General features: G+C 39.7%; 1 protein-coding gene across 1 annotated transcript in view; it reads right to left on the bottom strand.

Annotated features, from left to right (window-relative positions):
- Positions 1-18,237, bottom strand: part of iars1 (isoleucyl-tRNA synthetase 1) — a 43,930-nt gene that overhangs the window by 2,476 nt on the left and 23,217 nt on the right. Inside the window, exons 18-33 of the mRNA XM_053438028.1 lie at positions 17,792-17,875; positions 16,047-16,191; positions 15,316-15,436; positions 14,997-15,088; positions 14,519-14,596; positions 13,813-13,934; positions 11,063-11,165; positions 10,668-10,751; positions 8,562-8,736; positions 6,444-6,556; positions 4,424-4,519; positions 1,936-2,112; positions 1,622-1,742; positions 1,241-1,366; positions 770-916; positions 143-295 (exon numbers count right to left, since the gene is read on the bottom strand). Of these exons, the coding sequence (XP_053294003.1) occupies positions 143-295; positions 770-916; positions 1,241-1,366; positions 1,622-1,742; positions 1,936-2,112; positions 4,424-4,519; positions 6,444-6,556; positions 8,562-8,736; positions 10,668-10,751; positions 11,063-11,165; positions 13,813-13,934; positions 14,519-14,596; positions 14,997-15,088; positions 15,316-15,436; positions 16,047-16,191; positions 17,792-17,875 (1,937 nt within the window). The remainder of the gene's footprint in view (positions 1-142; positions 296-769; positions 917-1,240; positions 1,367-1,621; positions 1,743-1,935; positions 2,113-4,423; positions 4,520-6,443; positions 6,557-8,561; positions 8,737-10,667; positions 10,752-11,062; positions 11,166-13,812; positions 13,935-14,518; positions 14,597-14,996; positions 15,089-15,315; positions 15,437-16,046; positions 16,192-17,791; positions 17,876-18,237) is intronic.

Raw genomic sequence — 18,237 nt, 5'->3', positions numbered from 1 at the left:
TGTGTAACCAGGAACCACCGGGAACATAACAAATTTCACTCCCCACCTCCCACCTTAATGTCGTTTCCATCCAAATGGAACGTAAGAGTCTTCTGCATGGATGCTAGGGTTCATATGATATCAACCAGTTGTGTCATCTTACCCTGAGTGAGGTCCTGGTCCAGGTAGAGTTTGAGCAATCTGCTGCGAAGGCCAAACACCTTGGCGGCTTCAGACAGGAGGCCTGAGTAGTCGAGCCCATTCTGTCCCACTGGGTTCACCAGCAGGAGGGTGCCCACCTCTCCTGTCTGGCATTCTAGTGGAGAGGATGAGAGGATGAGAGGAGAAGAGACGTGAACCAGACAGACTTTATCTCCTGTATAAATGATCGGATTAGGTCTGTTTACAAGTCCTGAGAAAGTATGTGATGATGCCAAGATTGAGCCAAGACAACAATATGGACTCCATTATCAATCTTTGCAAAGGCTTGGATAGGCTTATCTATGTTTATCCATCATAATTGGTTTTTGTACACGTCTTTACGTACTTTTATTTGACAATTTACACTGTTACTGACTGTTTTAGTGTGATTAAGGATTTTTAAATGAAAGGATCAGATCTGTTGCAGCCATAATGCAATATTTATTAAAATAAATAAGGCTTTGACTGGTTTGTTTTTTTCAGCGGATAATAAGATGAAATATTTTTACCCATATCATTTACAATTGAGAAGCACTGACTTATTAGTAATGAGTGATTACACATGTATCTGTGTGTCTGTGTCTCTCACCAGCCGGTTGTGCATTGCAGAGCAGCAGATTCACGTAAGGACACAGGAGGGCGTCGGCGGTGGGGATGGGGCCGGGGGACGAAGAGCCTGAAGTTACTGACAGAGTTTTACCACTCAAAGCATGAAGGTCCGTTTTGCTGGTCAACTCTGTCATGAACACACATGCACACACTTGGGTTAGAAGTCAAAAATAAATGTTTAATTTCAGCTGCGTAACTCTAGAACTCCTGAACTGACGAAACTAGAGGTTTAAGAAAATGTCTCCAGCTTTAAATTCTTTTGGAGTTATACATTTCTCACCTTTAAAGCATTTTGTCAGTTTCATAGCTTCAACACAAGATATGAGGAAGACTTTGGTGATAGGATAACTAACAGTCACTAAGGTCATACATGTTTCTGCTGTATCAGTAATATAATCTGTTGGTCTCAGACAAATGAATGAATGTGTTTCTGAGTCAGATGATATCTCACCAGTTCCGCTGTTGAAGAATCTGAGCTGGGTGTTATTTGTTCCAAAGATGCTGCTGCACACTTTCTTCAGCTTGTCCACATCTAGCCTGTTGTCTCCTTTGGGGTTCTCCAGCAGCACCACTCCCTCTGATTGAGTAAACAGTGACGGTGAATTAATAAGTCAGTGAAACAGCTCACAGGGTTCATTTATAGAGAAGCAAAGGTGACTGAAATCCAATACTTTGGAGTTACTTTGAAAATAGTAGAAAACAACTGAGTTGTACATATTCTATTATCTTAACAATCAGACTATTCAGTTTTCTCAAAAAGGAAAAATCTGTTGACAGTTTTAACAGTTACACACATTCTTGAATAGAGTTAGTTTTTTGCCAGATGCAATACCTTGCTCTTTACTGTTGACCTTCACCCTGAGGTTCACATAGTTGCAAGCTGGTCCATTTAAGGAAACACGTGGGCCAGAGGATCCCTTAACGATGACCAACTCCAAGTCGGCCCCCTTCAGCTGCAACACAGGGGGGAAAAGAGAGCATGAAAGAGGGAATGACAGAAATCGCATATCCTGATACACCTGATATACAATAAGTACATTTTTCACCAAATTGTCATCCACACCAAAAGAAATGCTTGAATAAAGTGTAACACGTGTCACTGCAGAGGAAACAATAACCCTGTATCCTTTGGGACTCATTTCATACCTGAGTCTTTTCCTCTATGATGACACTGGCAGTGTTGAGAACAGGGAAGGGCAAGAGCGGAGCCTTGGTGGTCGCCAGGATGAAGTCAGTGTGAGCCTGGATCACAGAGTCCAAGTGCTCCCCTTCTGGCTGGCAGCGGTAGTACACAGTTATCTCATCTGATGGCACCAAATGGCCCTAGGGGGAGAGAATGAGACATGGGTGGAATGTTTTATGTAAACAAATTAAGTAAAGCGCATAGTATTTGTGTTATGTGAAGATGTATTATTTTGCAACCCCAGGGATGACGAGTCAAAAATGAGTAAATGGGATAAAAGTAATGTTTGATTTGTCTTTTCAAACAACACAACAATCTGCCATTTGGTCGGAGAAAAACTGTTTTCAGATTAAAACTAACACATCTCAATGTAGTAATTCTCTACAAAGGTTTTTGTTGTCCTTTGTAAGAAAACGATATCTGGAGGAAACGATTACTGGAGAAGTAATCTACCCCCTGTATGGGATGAAGAAAATGGAAGGGCGAACACAGTTGGGATTAAAAAGCAGAAAACACACAGTAGTAGAACAAATAAAGGAAGAATGGAACAAGGGGAGATTTTTTATTGGATGAAAGCCCATCTATTTTGGCTTTGTGTACTGTCAGCTTCCTCTAACCTTGACACATTCAAACACATTGATCTCATCCTAATCTGCAGTGTGCAGCCGTGCACATGTGTGCGCAGCAACACACATATTTTGTGTACAACAAACACGCACACACACACACACTGATGCAGTATGTAGCTCAAGGGCAGAAGAATAAAGTTAGCTAGATACAGAGGAGCAGTCAATCAATGAGAAGGTTTATAAGCTTTTCCTGCCAAGTCAAGGTACTGACCCTCCCCTGAAGGGGCTGGTACAGTGTGTGTGTGTGTGTATGTGTTCACACCTCAAATAGAACTACTGAGAACTCCAGATAATGAGCGATCCAATAAAAAGGAAATGCTGACCCCTGTTTCTCCACCGTGCATATGCTCACAAACAAAACACCAACACCCACGTAAACATTGTTAAAGACACAAATACAACAACTACTACCAAACATGTCGAAGAAAAAATTAATTCCCATCCCCGGGGTGGAAAATTCCTCATAGATCTCAGTTTGAAATAACTGGAGGAATTTAGCTTGGCCAGGAGCCAGTGCACACCACTGCTATAGGGGGACGGAAAAAGCTGTTTGTTGCTTGTGAAAACAAGGGGCTGTTGGCTAATCCGTCTTTACTCCCCAGACCACTTCAAAGCTCCAACATTAGAATCTGAAAGAGGCCAGACTGTAATTAAGCTTCCATTAAGCCTGCCTTATGATGGAGAAACTTCTTACTGTGACGCTGCAGTGGAAAGATTTAAAAAAGTGCCCCGACCAAATTAGCATGGGACATAAAGAGGAAGGGGGGGGATAAAAGGGAGAAAGTGAGGGAAATATAAATTAAACAGAAAAATGTTATCTTAATAGTATTGCTGCATCTAACATCTTCTTTCATTATGATTACTTTATTGCTTTATTGTAAAATGTAAGACAAAAGCTTAACATGTTTTTCACACTTTACCGGAGGACAACCAACGCTCCAGTAACTGACTAAATATAATATGGGGTGATCTGAAAAGTAAATATAATTAACTAAACAAATCAATTAATAATATTGCCATTTAAATGACCTCAATGGGAGTTCAAAAATATGTGTTATTTCCTTTGATGCAAAAATCGAATCATCTTTTCCAAGTTAAATATTTCCAACTTATTCCTTTGCATTTCCTTTAGTTTTGGCAGATGTTTTCTCCATTAAATTCTTGTTTTTACATTTCCAATTTCCCTAATTGTGATAAAATAATGAAATTGTTGTTATATTATAACTTAATAAAAGGATTTATATGATCTGATACTCGACTCACTGATTAATCATCTCATAGAGCTTCTACAACTGTATTTATATAAAACCTTGTTAGCGCAGTGACTGTGGGAAGTAAACTGTACTGGCAGGATGAGGGTGTTAAAAGTTTAAGAAGGCAAAAATAATGTTGTTAGCATATGCCAAACAAGGGAAACCTCAAACACATGAAGTGTTTCCTACTGGAGAGACTGTATTATTTATTTTAGATTCATGCCCTGTCAGAAGAATCCACCAGGAGTGGAGGTGCAGGTTGACATCAGTCTTTAAAATACCAAACAGAATCTTCTGAGTCATGATTCTTCTCTGTCACACTGTCATACATTCATTATTCACTATGTAAGCAACAGCCTTGGAAAATATTTTATCTTCAACCACATCTCAAGTGTCCTGACATAGTGGAGTGGTTTACTCACTGTGGCACGGCCCTGACTACAAGTTGGGCAACAGTTTCAATTATGTCAGATTGCATTCATTACACACGGGATTGTAACATTCAGTGCTGGTGTGTTATGTGTCACTCTTGTCCAGCGCTAATAGAACTCCTGAAATTCTCAACCCACCTTCTTGCGTAGTTTCTGAATTCGGTTGATGACTTCTCGGGCAACGCCTTCGTCCACCATGGACTGGTCAGGGGAGACATCCAACAGCACGAGGGCCTAAAGACAAGGAGGAAAAATTAAGATTAAAGATTTAACTGGTCAGACAATAAACAGACCATAAACAGTTCTGATGTCTCTAAACTGATATGGTTATCTGCTATTTTTTACAAAAAAAGACAGCCTCATATTTACAACTCTCAGTTTAATCATGTTTGATTTAGTAATCTACAACATAAATCTGTTATTAATGATGAGTACATTTTAAAAGATTTGTACTAATCTCTTCATATTTGGATTCCCACCAATGATTGTAGTTTAAAAAAGGAAGACATGACCGATGAAGCCAAAACATTTTGATCCTCTCCAGGTGGATGCCTGCCGTATATGTCATAAACCATGTCACCTCCAGGTTAGCGGATGGGACATGGGCCAAAACGAAAAAATCGGAGTGAATGCAAACTTACATTAACAGTGCAAGACGGCGACCTGGAGGGAAGTGAAGATGTGTTGTACAACTTTATGTATATTCATTTAGTTTAACATCCAGAGATAATGGGAGCAATTCTTTATGGAGATGCACAGTGATAGCTGACTAAAAATGGATGTGTGCAAACTGTAAAATTAATTTGGGAGCGTGTGGGCAGGTATAAAAAATAAAACAAAAAACAGCCTGTCTTATCTCTTTTAAATGAAATGGTTGATAACACAACAATGACCAAAATTGCAGCCACGGCACTGAACCAGTGTTTTCCGTCCGAAGTAAATCAATCATCAATCAATGACGAGTGAATACTTGTGAGAAACTCAATCACTCATTAGCTCAAAGATGTGTGTCCTGCTGTGGACCGCTGGCTGAGCTCAGAACAGACCAGACGACGGGTTCACAAAGCTCCAGGACCAGCGGTATCTCGTATTGTCCAAGGGACTGAGAAGGTTTATTGTTGTTCAGAATGAGGTTTATAAATGTGTTCATATCATCCATATCGTTTTGTTTTGATAGTTTTATAGTATAAATGATTAAGGACAAACATGACATTTAGTAATTATTTGTGCGTCAAGCCATGTATATAGCTCAAACATTTATAATGTGAAAACTGAAAGGCAAAATAAGAAACAGAAACCTAACCAAGCAGCAATAATGAAAATGTTGCATTCTGTGCAAGTCACTAAAGTAAAATTAGTGTCATGTTGAGCAGGACAGAGCTGCTGCCAGCCCTGAACGCTTTGCCATGGCAAGGAGGAGGGAACGAGATGACACCGTTACAGAGAATAGTACTAAAAAGGAACAGAGAAAAAGAACAAGAGGAGAGAGAGATAATAGAGAGAGACAGACAGATGGGAGCTAGAGAGTCGGTGCGAGCGAGCGAGAGTGACAGAGAATTAAAAAGCCAGCTCAGTTAACTAGTATGAAGGTGCAGCCGTGTGTTGTATGTACGGTTGGAGGAGCACTGATTAGAGAGGGCCTGTGGGAAACGCGTACATGCTGGATTCCACTTAGCCTTGAAATTATTTCATACATCACACTCACAGTAAAGACACATTAATGCGTTTACAGTATATGGCAGCTTGTGCTGGAGCTACAGCAGAGCAGCATTTACTTTTTCAGATCCAGTTACGATTCACTTTGGAGCTCGGTTTGCACAACAACAGTCAGTAATGTTGCAATAAAGAGAGAGGTCAGTGTGTGTGTGTGTGTGTGTGTGTGTGTGTGTGTGAGTGTGTGCGTGTGCGTGTGCATGTGCGGAGCTGTACCTTTAGAACTGTTCTAGAGACAAAGGTAACTATGCATCTCATTAAAGGGTCTTGGTGTAATGAAAAGTGCATGACCTGTGCACGTTTTGAATAAATAATTATTCTCAATATTCCTGATATCACACTCGCATTGAGAATATGAGTGGTGACTTTGCATTCAAAGTTAAAGTGTTTCACAGATGTATCTAATCTGAACACAACTAGGTTTAAATGTATAGCAGAAATGTACCTGTGCATCAGAGTGGGCTTCATACTGTGCAGCGGAGTCTGAGCTCTGGTTGAAGGTGTACATCAGCCTCAGGTCCTCTTCATGGAGCTCGTGTCCTTCCACCACAATGGTACCTTAAAATGATATACAACAATTATGAGGGAAACATTCAGAACTACAGTTATTATCATGACAACAAAAATATGTAAGACTTATATGTATGTATATATACATTTTTATGAATTCATAGAAAATAATATGCTGTTCATGCGAATTTCAACACTATGGGTCCCTGTTTTGTTTCACCGTCATCATAATTTACCATAAATTATAGAGCCGATACAAACTGCACCAGGGGGTACATGAAGATTAAAACCATATTTAATAAAGAGTGTGTGAGTTTGATTTTAGTATCTGATAAAATCATAATTGTGATCAGCTCGGGGACAAAATACATAAGTAAGGGTTTCGACTGAAGATGTAGAATTGTTTCGCATTTCCTGTAAAAATCTACAAATACCTTGATTCTAGCAATAGAGATATGCATATTTGTCTACAATTTTACAAGAATAAAAATAGAAAATAGATAATTTACTGAGAATAAAACACCACCTATTATGATTCAATTAAATGATGATAATGATAAATGATGACAATGATAAAACTATTTAGCTCTCCACCATCCTCATAATTTCATTTAAATAATTGCCAACTGATTGCGTGAAATTATTCTAAGTGGCAGGAGTCTCGTGAGGAGGATTCTGGAAAAGGTGTAATTAAACCCAGCCTTTCAAACTAAAGTGCTCTTTTAACAGCAGACAGCAGGCCTAGGCTTTGTTTTGAATTATCTGTGGTCTGAGCTGGTATTTACTGGCATTTTAACATCCCTTACATCGCAGTGTCCTCAGTCACATCCAGAGATCAGAGCTGTTAAACAATACAGCAAACTCAATCTAGTCAGGTTTATATTTCCATTTTGCCAGTGGCAGCAATTACCCATGTCTGTGTTCTGACTAAAAACCATGACCGGTGCTATGCTCTCCTCTTCACTTCTCTATACCCGGAGGCTGGGTGAAAACAGACACTCCCATCCCCTCTAATCCTAGATTTCCACACTTTGATTTCCTGTGTCCCTCCCTTCTCCTCTGCTCTGTTCCACCCTCTCTCTGAACCCATCTTCTTTCACCCCATCAATATGATGGGATCAAAAGGCACGGGTATGGAATAATGATTGATAAAAGCAAAAGGCATGAACCCACAATCATTTTCTAGCCAACTTGCATTCCTTCTAGTCTAAATTGGAACACAGCTTTTGGACTATGCTGCAAGGAATTGCTTGAAAAGGTTAAAAGGAGCCGCTCAACTAAAGAGTGTAAGCACTTCCATGGTCTCATTTCACTGATACTGCTTCAGTCAACTTCAACTAACTGATCAACTACCAGATGTTCATCTTGTCCACCAGTTTTCTGTTCTTGCTCAATATCTTTGAAATCGTTGAGGCTTTGTGAGTCCACTTGACCTTTGAGCACCAAAATCAGTTCTTCTTTCAATCCAAGTGAATGTTTTTGCTGAATTTGAAGAAATATCGCAGCCCTGAGAATTGGCATACAAATAGATGCTGAATTACACGGCACATTAGCACTTTAAAATAGGTCTTGTACTCTATTTATTAAATTGCAGCCCGATGCTGCTGTACACATTTTCATCTGAGTGTCCCCTCTCCTTCTTTTTCCACCATCCTCTTCCACATCTAGCTCTGTCCTTCCATCCTTTCACTTTTCCCCTTCCAATTGGCTGGACTTCAAACATACAAGTGATTGGAAATGTTCAGTTCCCACAGCCAAGCTGACCTCCACTGCTTCCTTCCCCAGAGACTCTGGGAGCTCTCCTCGTCTTTCTATAATTGGAGAGACAAGATACCTTGCACTGCTTTGATCCGTACTCCAGCTCTGATTATAGTTTCACAAGGGTTATGGTCAAATATGAATACACAAAAAGGTTTGTCAAATTAAAACTAGGAAACTGCGTGAGACTGGTTATGTGCCGACAGGTTTTTGGGATGTTTGTATTCTTCCCAACTTTGATTTTAGGATTTGCGATCATAAATCGTGTGCTCGTTTTGCCCACACAGAACCAAACCTGTCTTCTGGAAGGCCTCTAGCTGTTCGTTGGTGAGCTCCTTGATAGAACCCATGACAGATTTGAAGGCCCCCTTTAGTCTCTTCCCCAGCACCATGTGGTCCGGCTCAGCTCTCAGACTGATGCCGTACTTGTCCTTGTCCGTTGACAGGGTCAACTGTCGCACATTTAGCTCCTGGAGGACGGAAATTTTAGAAAAGGTAAATTCACTGTCTTGTAGTTGGCTGAAGAGAGAATATACATACGTACAAAGGATGGACAAAAACGAACTAAAACAAATAATAAAAAAATATATATTTGTATATGAATGTAATTTTCTAAATAAAATGTACGCAAATCAGGAAAATAAATAAAAAATATCACTGAACCTCAAACTATAAATATAATTCCCTTCGAAAACTTTTTGAAGGCATGCCCAAGGCATGTGCTGTAGAGGGAAAATCTAAAAGCTGATCACAGAATCAAACCCTGAGAGAGTAACTCAGCCATGAAATCAACCAGCCTGTCTTTAAATCTCATATAAGCTATTCATCCTTTTCAGTCACTATCTTTCTGCCTTTCAATAAAAATTGTTTTATCCTTCAATCTTAATGGAGAGAAATCTGTGATCCAGTCATATCTGGTGAAGCAGCAGAGACGCTTCTGTCAGTCAATGCCACTGAAAAGTTGAGGCTAGTCATCGAGACCGAGCTTTAGAATAGTTGACCTGCATGGAGAGCAACCAATAAGCGGCCGTAGTGGGATGAGTAGAAGAAAATAAAAGGGCAGTGAAGGGTTGATGGAAGCAGCTCAATTTCAGATGAGCTTATTTCTAAGTGCCCAGATCGTGATTTGGGGGTTTTCTCTTCACTTTTGTTCAACTTGTGTTTAGCCTGATGCTTTTGACAATAAAACTTTAATCAACAGAATTCAAAATGTACATTTAATTGCAAATGCTACATTTCGGTGTCTCCATGTTTTTTGCAATTCAAAACTTTGTCTGCGGAGTACAATCTTAGGAAATGGTCGAAAACTTGAAATATGCCAGTACTAGTATTGGTGCCAGCTGCGCCAACTATTCTATGTAACAGAACAGGAAAACATTTCGAGTCCAAAGATGAGATAAAGGCTTTGTTAAGTTCTGTTAGAGTCAAACTGACAACTTGAATTATTTCAGACGTGTGCAAAAGCCTAATCAAAGTTTGTAGAAAAGCAAGTCAGCCATGAAATGAACCAATAAGTAATTCAACTACTGTTGGCAACAATAGTTAAAATTAATTAATTAATTTAAAACACTTAATTATCACAATTATCACATCGAGGGTGAAAAGGGGTGCTGGTCAAGAGATAGTGAATTATTGTTAAATTCAATCAATACGTTATTATGTTGAGGCAAAAGAAATCTAAATGAATAATAAGGAATTAATTATTAAAAACAGATAATAGATAATGTGATGATAATAGGGTGAACTCAAACTAATCAGGCAGATTGTGAGAAGCTCGGGTCTCTCTCAGGGCTGCTGGATCCTAACTGCTCTCAATTCAGTTCAAATAAACCCTGTTTATTTGAGGGAAGTTTGAAGCCAGTGAGGTTAAACTGTTCTCCCACCAGGAATGAAACAGGGTGAGAGATAAGAAGTCGCTTGAACTAAGATAAATCTTCCACATGTGAACCTTGATCTGAAGCAAGCTGGACAGATTGATCAGATCTCGATCAGATCTCAATACTGTACCAGGTGTAAACTAGATAATCTGGAAACTGAACTCAGTCATTTTTCAAGCTGTTTGTGTGAAAGCGAAAAAGAGACGATGAATTGTAACGATACTGCAGCAGACAAACTGATGAACGGTAATTAAATGAAGGGTTTGTGTGCATCATTTTCCAAGTCAACTGCTCCACCCCTCTTTTTCAATTAACCAGAATTTCAATTACAGTGGAACATACAAACAGCAAGAGGAGGTGATCCCCCTCTGATATTCATCCCTTCAACCAAGTAGACAAACAGAAGTGGCAACAAGGATCTTTACACTGTTTCTCTTTAACTTATACATTTAATAATCAAAGAACATTAGATAAAAAAAAATAGAATAAATGAATTAATAAAATACATAAGATAGTTAACTTACTTCCAGGATGTATTTCTGCAGTGACTGGATGTCTTTCAGAGCCTCTGGATCCTGGCAAATAACTACCACCTCTTTCAGTGGGTACTGAAATCAACATCAGATGTTCAACAAAGCACAAATTAGAGCAGTTCTAATCAAAATAACAACCAACCTACACCAAACTAGAACTGGTTCTCTAATATTTCAAACAAGAGACATTTACAGCTAAAGAAATCCGACTTTTGAATGTGCAATTACATATTTCTATGGTATCATATATCCTTAACTTTACAATCCATATCACAAGGCATAATATATTTATACATATGTTTGAAAATAATAGAATTTAAGATATTGTTTCCTGTTTTGATGAACATTGCAGTGAATCAGTGAATTAAGTAAAGCTGATGACTTACCTTGACGGGCAGGGTCTTCCTGTCACGGATCACTCTGCCCAGCTCAATCACAGACTGCATCTGACAGACGGCGCTCTCAATGCGCTTGTCAATCACACTCTCCCTGCAAAACAGATGCAAAAGTAGTGTCATCACATCGTGAGTTGTGTTAGCATGTTGACTAAAGAGAAAGGTCCGGAAATGTCTGGAGCAATGTCTCGGACATTTGCGTTCTCACAAACAGCCCCTCTGGGAAATTTCAGGAAAAGGTCAGGACTTCTGTGCATGTCTGAAAGGAGCTCGAGTCAGGAGAAGAGAGCTTAAACTAGGAGTCATTAGCGAACTTTCTTCATTTGAGTTTATTAAGGGGGTGTTATATGACCTGTCCTCTACTTAAAATAACAACTAATCTTCTTCGGATAATTATTTTATTTTCTGTGACATTTTGCCCAATCTCAGGCCACAATCAGGGGAAAGAGGTGCTTTATACAGGGACTCAGATCTCACAACTATGGTTAATGGTGATTTAGAAATTGTACTTGGTCTTCAATTGAGAAAAATGAATAATAGTGTGTGACAAGGTTAGTAGCACAAATCCAAAAGAAGACACAGTTCAGAACCATCAGCGCCGAATCTGTAACATTCACTAATAAGGTAAAATGAGACTTCCACCTCTAAATTCAAATTAGAGCCGCACAGCTACTGATAATCATGCGCAGCGATGTTAACCCTAGTTATATGCAGAAGAATAAGCTGTGCGTGTTCACACGCACAATGCCTGTTCATCTATTCCTGCAGTGTGCGTCCCCCGTGTGCATACGCAATTGGAGTAAAATGACAGAGGAGAGGACGCCAGGGACAGCCAATCATTTAATGAGCTGATTGAAGAGCAGCTGCTCCCACTGCCTGATTGGTTGCTGACCTTTGGGAGGAGGGTGAAGTAGTCCCATTTGACAACAGAGGGGACGAGCGGCTAATAATGCAGCAGCAGTGAGAGCTGCCAAAGTGACAGAGGAGATTATATGAACCATTATACAAACAGTTTCCTTCTGCTAAATCAATTGGGTATTTAATCATGTCGGAACTTTTTTTAGTGTTAAAGATGATGCAATTAAGTTTAGGTAATTAAAAAATTCTCCCAGGCATTGACAAAACTGATCTGCCACCGAGGCACACACTTAACTGAAGTAATTGAAGTGAAGGGGATGAAATGATCGTATTTTCTAAGCAGCATCCATTTACAGGCCTGACAATCAAGGCAAGCCCTTGCTCTTATTCTGAATTCTGTGTGGGTATTTTGAGGTCTCTGAGGAAACGCTCTTGTAGGTCTATAAAAGTGATTTTACTTAAAACACAAACAAGATGTGGGTGACTTGTTTGAGGGCACGATCCCACTTAAGTTGAAGGAGGCTGTGCACAACGATTTCTGTCACTTTCTCCATTTTCAAATGACCTGGTTGTTGGTCGGAAACCGAGTAATTTCTGATTCCCTTCTATTATGCAGAAACAATGAGCCATGCATACATTTGACACATGGGCAGACAAAGAAAATCTGCTCAGAAAGTGCTCAAAGGCAAACGTTTATCTAGAGGATCCAATAGATCTATTAAAATATAATTATGAAAATCATTAGCTAAATTACAATAAAATGAAAGGATGAGTGTGAGACAAAAAAAACACACACAGAGGAAGATGAAGAAGACGAACAGCAGGAGTGAAAAGAGGAAATTGGGGGTAAAGGCACAAAGAGAACAGCTGCTGTGAAGCCTGACACTACGTGATGTAAAGTAAGGCTACGGTCTCTGGATGAACCTGATTAGGCTCTGGATCAGCAGTGGATATCCTGTGAGAAAACAGAGCGAACACAAGGAGGGTTTTGCTGTGTGAACTGCAGGCTGACTATGACGGAGGCGTAGCAGTTTTTAAACCGATTTACCCTAGTCACGTTCGCTTGGTTAAAACACTGTGTAAGTAAGCGTCCGCTCTGCTGAAGTGTACCTGACACATCATACTGGATCCAGGGTTGCTGCCCTGCTGTTGAGAAAATTGAAAATGAAAGTTATTATTATTACTGAAAGAGAATTTCTTTCAGAATTGATTAGTGGAGGTGGTAAATGCTGAGAGATATCCAACACTGCTGGATAAACTGCACTTTTAGCTTTTGATTATCAAACTAAATTCAGCATTCAGTTGTTTTTTTTCACCAAGGTTTTACAAACACTGATTTGTTTGCTTGCCAAAATATGACAACCAGAAATTTATTTTTGTTTTTGTTTTCCGACCTTGAGTTGTCGGCATCAAAGAATCAGGCTATTACCATTTTCTTTTTGTATTATATCGTGCCCCGTCAGCGTTTCTCTGGACATACTAAACTAGAATTATCGTATTTTGTAAGGTCATAGTGACCTGGACCTTTGACCACAAACATGTAAACAGTTCATTCATGAGTCTAAGTGAATGTTTGTACCAAATATGAAGCAATTCCGTGAAGGCATTCTTGAGATATTATGTTCACAATGGAATGGACGGACAACACCAAAATATTGTCCGTTGCCGGTGCAGAGGCATGAGTAGAAACACAGTATGAAGAGTGGGTGTGAAGAGTATGGACGTGACACATTGACCATGAGCCACTTTTCTTAGCAAGGACATCAACAACCCTTTCCCTTAGTGATCATGAGCCATCACTGAATATCCTCTTTAGTTTTAACACCTTGAAACGATCCTTGTCCCATAAAACTGAAGCTTTAATGAACAGGTTTTTTTTCTACCTGACTTGGGGCATCATGAGATAGTGAATACTGCTGATGTCCTTGTCGTCGACAGAGGCAGGGTCGATGAGTTGACGCAGATTTTGGTACATCATCTCCGTAATGAAGGGTGTGAATGGAGCCTGGGGTACAGGAAGAAAGAAAGTAGACATGAGAGAAAGTAGAAGTAAGCCAGATAATTAAAAATGCTGTAGTCTACTTAATTTACATTTTCTGACTTAAAGGCCCAAATGTCAGACAGAACAGTGAAATCAGTTTACACATTTTGACTGAAGCTATTTTCCTCAGATAGTTCAAAAGTTCAAATTGAATTGTGCCACAGTGTGAGTGAGTTTACTTCTGAAGCAATTCTCCTCCATTTCAACCACAGCTAATTAATTTGTATAGCTCTGTATTGATCTGGGTTACGCTGACTGCCTCTTAGCGTGCCTCTCGCCTCACATGCAAACATCTTAAATGTGTTATAAATAAAAACTCCTACTACTCATGCAATATTCATAGCCATGTCAACACACACACACACACACACACACACACACACACACACACACACACACACACACACACACACACACACACACACACACACACACACACACACACACACACACACACACACACACACACACACACACACACACACACACACATACATACATACATACATTTCTCTCTCAGTCAAACACACAGGAACAGTATGACTCACCATCAGCCTGCACATGGAGAACAGAACACTGAAGAGGGTTTCCAGCGCCCACAGGCAGTCCTCAGTGCCACTCTCTCCCTACAAAGTTCACACATAAACATTTACATATTTCATCCTCTTAAAGCAGTGAATAGATGAAAGTGTTCTGGTGAAAACCAGGACATGTATATACAATCCAAGTCAGCCAAATGTTGACTCGGAGGGCTACAAACTATCTACAGTAACATGTGCACAGATGACCACAGAGGATGAAAGATTTGCTGGTATTACTGTTTCCATTTAAGTAATAAATCCTAAAAGATACAGGAATAAACTATACATAGTTTATATTTATATATATTTCTGTATAAAGCTCTAATAGCCCCTCAGATACTACTTATACTACTAGTGATCATCATTACTGTCTAGAATTTGCACCTCATTACATAAAAACAACACTAACACTGAAAGCAGCACAAACTTAAAGTAAATTTCTCACCTTCAGACGGCGCCTGTTGGTTCTGACGTACCAGTTGGTGAGCATGTCCACAAACTTGACCAGGCGAGGCACGACAGTGTAGAGGCGGTAAGCTGCAAACAGAAATTACTCTCAGTTGACTTATATAACGTTTATTTAACAAGAAGTCACACTGGCATCAAGATCCCATTCCTAAGAGAGGACTGAAAACAGCACAGCAACAGGGATGGATTTTAAGACATAAGGTTTTTTCTTGGTCACTGTCCACATCAAGTGGGTTAACTTGAAGAATAGCTTGTGTGTGTGTGTGTGTATGTGTGTGTGTGTGTGTGCGTCTCACCTTCCATCTCAGCCTTGAAGAACTGAATGAGTGACTGTGTGAAGGACTGAATCCATTTGTCCATGATGTTATCACTCTGCTTTGCAGTGTTCTCGTTGTACAGAAACTGAATCTCATCCTCCTGACAGACAGAGATGAGTACATATTAAAAAAACATGATTGATAAAGCATAAACATAAGTCACCATTTTAATCATTTTATTTCCTGATTGACAGAACAAAACGCATTACATCACTGGTGTTAAACAGCTTAATAGAGCCTGAACCCAGTCGCTGTTTGGACCGGATCATACAGAAATACTAACATGTACCAACTACTGGCAAGAGCAATTCCATCTTATTTCAGCTGTTTGTCCCACCATATGGCAAAGTGCCTGAAATAACTACATGTTAAAATTCGTCATAACTGTTTCCAAAGAGAAATAGGTGAAATATTTGTCAAAAACCAAATGTCTGGGTTTTTACAGCAATTTAAGTTTTCATCTGAAACGGGAGCTGTGATACACGTAGTCTGAAGGTGGGGCCAGTACCTTAACATGCAGCTGAAATTATTTAACTTTTCTGTGGGTCTAGGTCTGCATCTGCAGCTCTTCACTGCTGTTTTTATTTCCCTGAAGGTTCATAGATGTAACTGGAAGCACTGACTAAGAAGTTCCCCATCTGGTAGAAATAGCCAAAAGAAAATTATAGGTCTGTAAAATTCATTGTGTTCCTTCTGTTGTGTTCACGTACCATCTGTAGCCTTTGAACGTTCTGCACCAGAAAGCGATAGGCATTATACCATGGGAGGAAGACATCTTTCAACACGTCCCGCACACCGTCCTCTTTGAAACGCAGGTTCTCTGCTCTCACGACTGGAGAGTTGATGAGGTAAAGTCTACAGAGAAGGAAAGAGAGAGACAGTGAAGGACTTGGTAAGAATGCAGGTGTGCAGCAAAGGCGCAGCAGAAGTGAGGTACATACAATAAAGTTGAGGGGGCACAGAAATATTGTTGTTTGTCAAGATGACCTCATCTATGCGTCAACATGCAGCTACTAGCTCAATATCAGTTAGCATTGCATCTTATTAGTCTGTGTATGGGCATCATAACAGTTTCCAGTCATACATGTCTACATGAGAGATTTAATTAATAAATGATCTGGCAAAACTGACTTAACTTTATCTCTGTCTCAAGCCACTGTATAATATCAATATGTGGAAAGGTAAGGTATACTTTTTTAGATCAGGTATGTGTTAAAGGACAACTTCTAAATTGTAACCTACTTGATGTATAGGTAAGGCAGCCCAACAGAACTCTGTTAAAAATGTAAACCATTTCCTAATATGGGGTGTTTGCAAGTGTTTGTTTGGGTGAGTGAACCTCATCAATAATTGAAGATGTATCTAACCTCTCACAAGATGCAAAACTCTTTTAATCGCTGCTGTTGGGTTTCAGTAATTTCCTCATCCAGAGGATGAAGAGAAATGTTAAAACTTCAGTCACAGGCAAAACTCCACTCTCTATGAAAACACTGTAGGAAAATATTAAATCATTATTTTAAATAAATGTGATTTATGCAAAGCCTTTCAGTCGTCAAAAATATCTTAATTTGATAAGCTGACCCAATTGAGCAAAATGCCCAGCTTGAACATGTTCTGCAGAAAATTTGGGCCAAAACCTAAATTTACCAACATTAAGCACCCCAGTGAAAATTAATCTCTTCCCTCCATTACAACAAAATACTGAGAGTTTCGGTTGGTTTTTGCTTAGAAAATATAAAATAATAATTTTGAAAGCAAGCTGACATGATGCAATGTCATGCAATAGGCCATGAGAGATTTTAATAGCAGCAAATCCAAGATAGATTTGCAATAAAATGGATAACTGACAACTGGTAACTGGAAAAATGCATCTAAGCCCCTTAAAATGGGCAAATATGAAGACAGACTGAATCTCTTCACCCAATTTGACTGGAAATACTTTAACAAAGCAAACCTTTCACAGTCTGTAACTTTGCTTATATTCCATTTGTGAGTTTTTGCTGTGAAAATACTTATGGAGCACCCGATAAAGTGATGGCTTCAGTGTGAGTAAAGTTTCAAACCAGAAAAGAGAAAATGGGGGCGTTGAATAAAAACTGACAGTTGCCCTTGTCTCTTTATCTCTGCAGCTAACTCTTCTTCAGTGTATATGTGAGCATATGGTGCAACTGAATATAGTGCTTTATTCATTAGGCCATATGGCAAAGGCACCCTCGCTGCTCAGGGCAAAGCAGAGAATGTATGACGAGGAACACACTGAGTTTGTACAGTATGCATGAGCGTTTCTACTGTATGTAAGACAGGGGCAGTTGCTAGTTAACTGTAGACAGTGATTAAAACCTTTAAAACTATGCTAGCTATAAACATAAGGTAGGTTAACACACTCATCCGGGCCACCGACACACAGCTTCAGAAACACAACACACACTCGCTCACATTCAGGCTCACAGCTGACCTGAGGGCATCGGCTCCATAGCTCTGCACTATCAGTCCCGGGTCGGGGTAGTTCTTCTTACGCTTGCTCATCTTCTGTCCATCGCTGCAGGAATGAAACAAGCACAGGCATTAATGCGCATACACACGCATGCATGCACAAAAGTGCATGTTAGAAACCATAAACTTGGTATTCAAATTAGTCAAAGTCCTTCCAGGTCAGCAGGCCTATGAGCACAGTGCTGCGTTTAGACCCCAGGGCTGAGGACAAGCAGCCCTATTGTAGAGCTGCTCTCAGGGCTCAATGTTAGAGCACACATACCACACTGATCATGAGAAACAGCAGAAAGACTAAAGGGGGATGAAGGGGCAGGTGAATAAAGAAGACAATATCAAAATAATGGTTGAAAGAAAGAGAAAGGTGTGGATAAGTGGAGGCAAACAAGGACGCATGAAAGGGGAAACTAA

This window comes from Pleuronectes platessa, chromosome 2 (genome assembly GCF_947347685.1).
Source record: "Pleuronectes platessa chromosome 2, fPlePla1.1, whole genome shotgun sequence".
Taxonomy (NCBI): Eukaryota; Metazoa; Chordata; class Actinopteri; order Pleuronectiformes; family Pleuronectidae; genus Pleuronectes; species Pleuronectes platessa.
The sequence above is the reverse complement of the archived record's forward strand: the minus strand, read 5'-3'. Positions and strand labels throughout refer to the sequence as shown.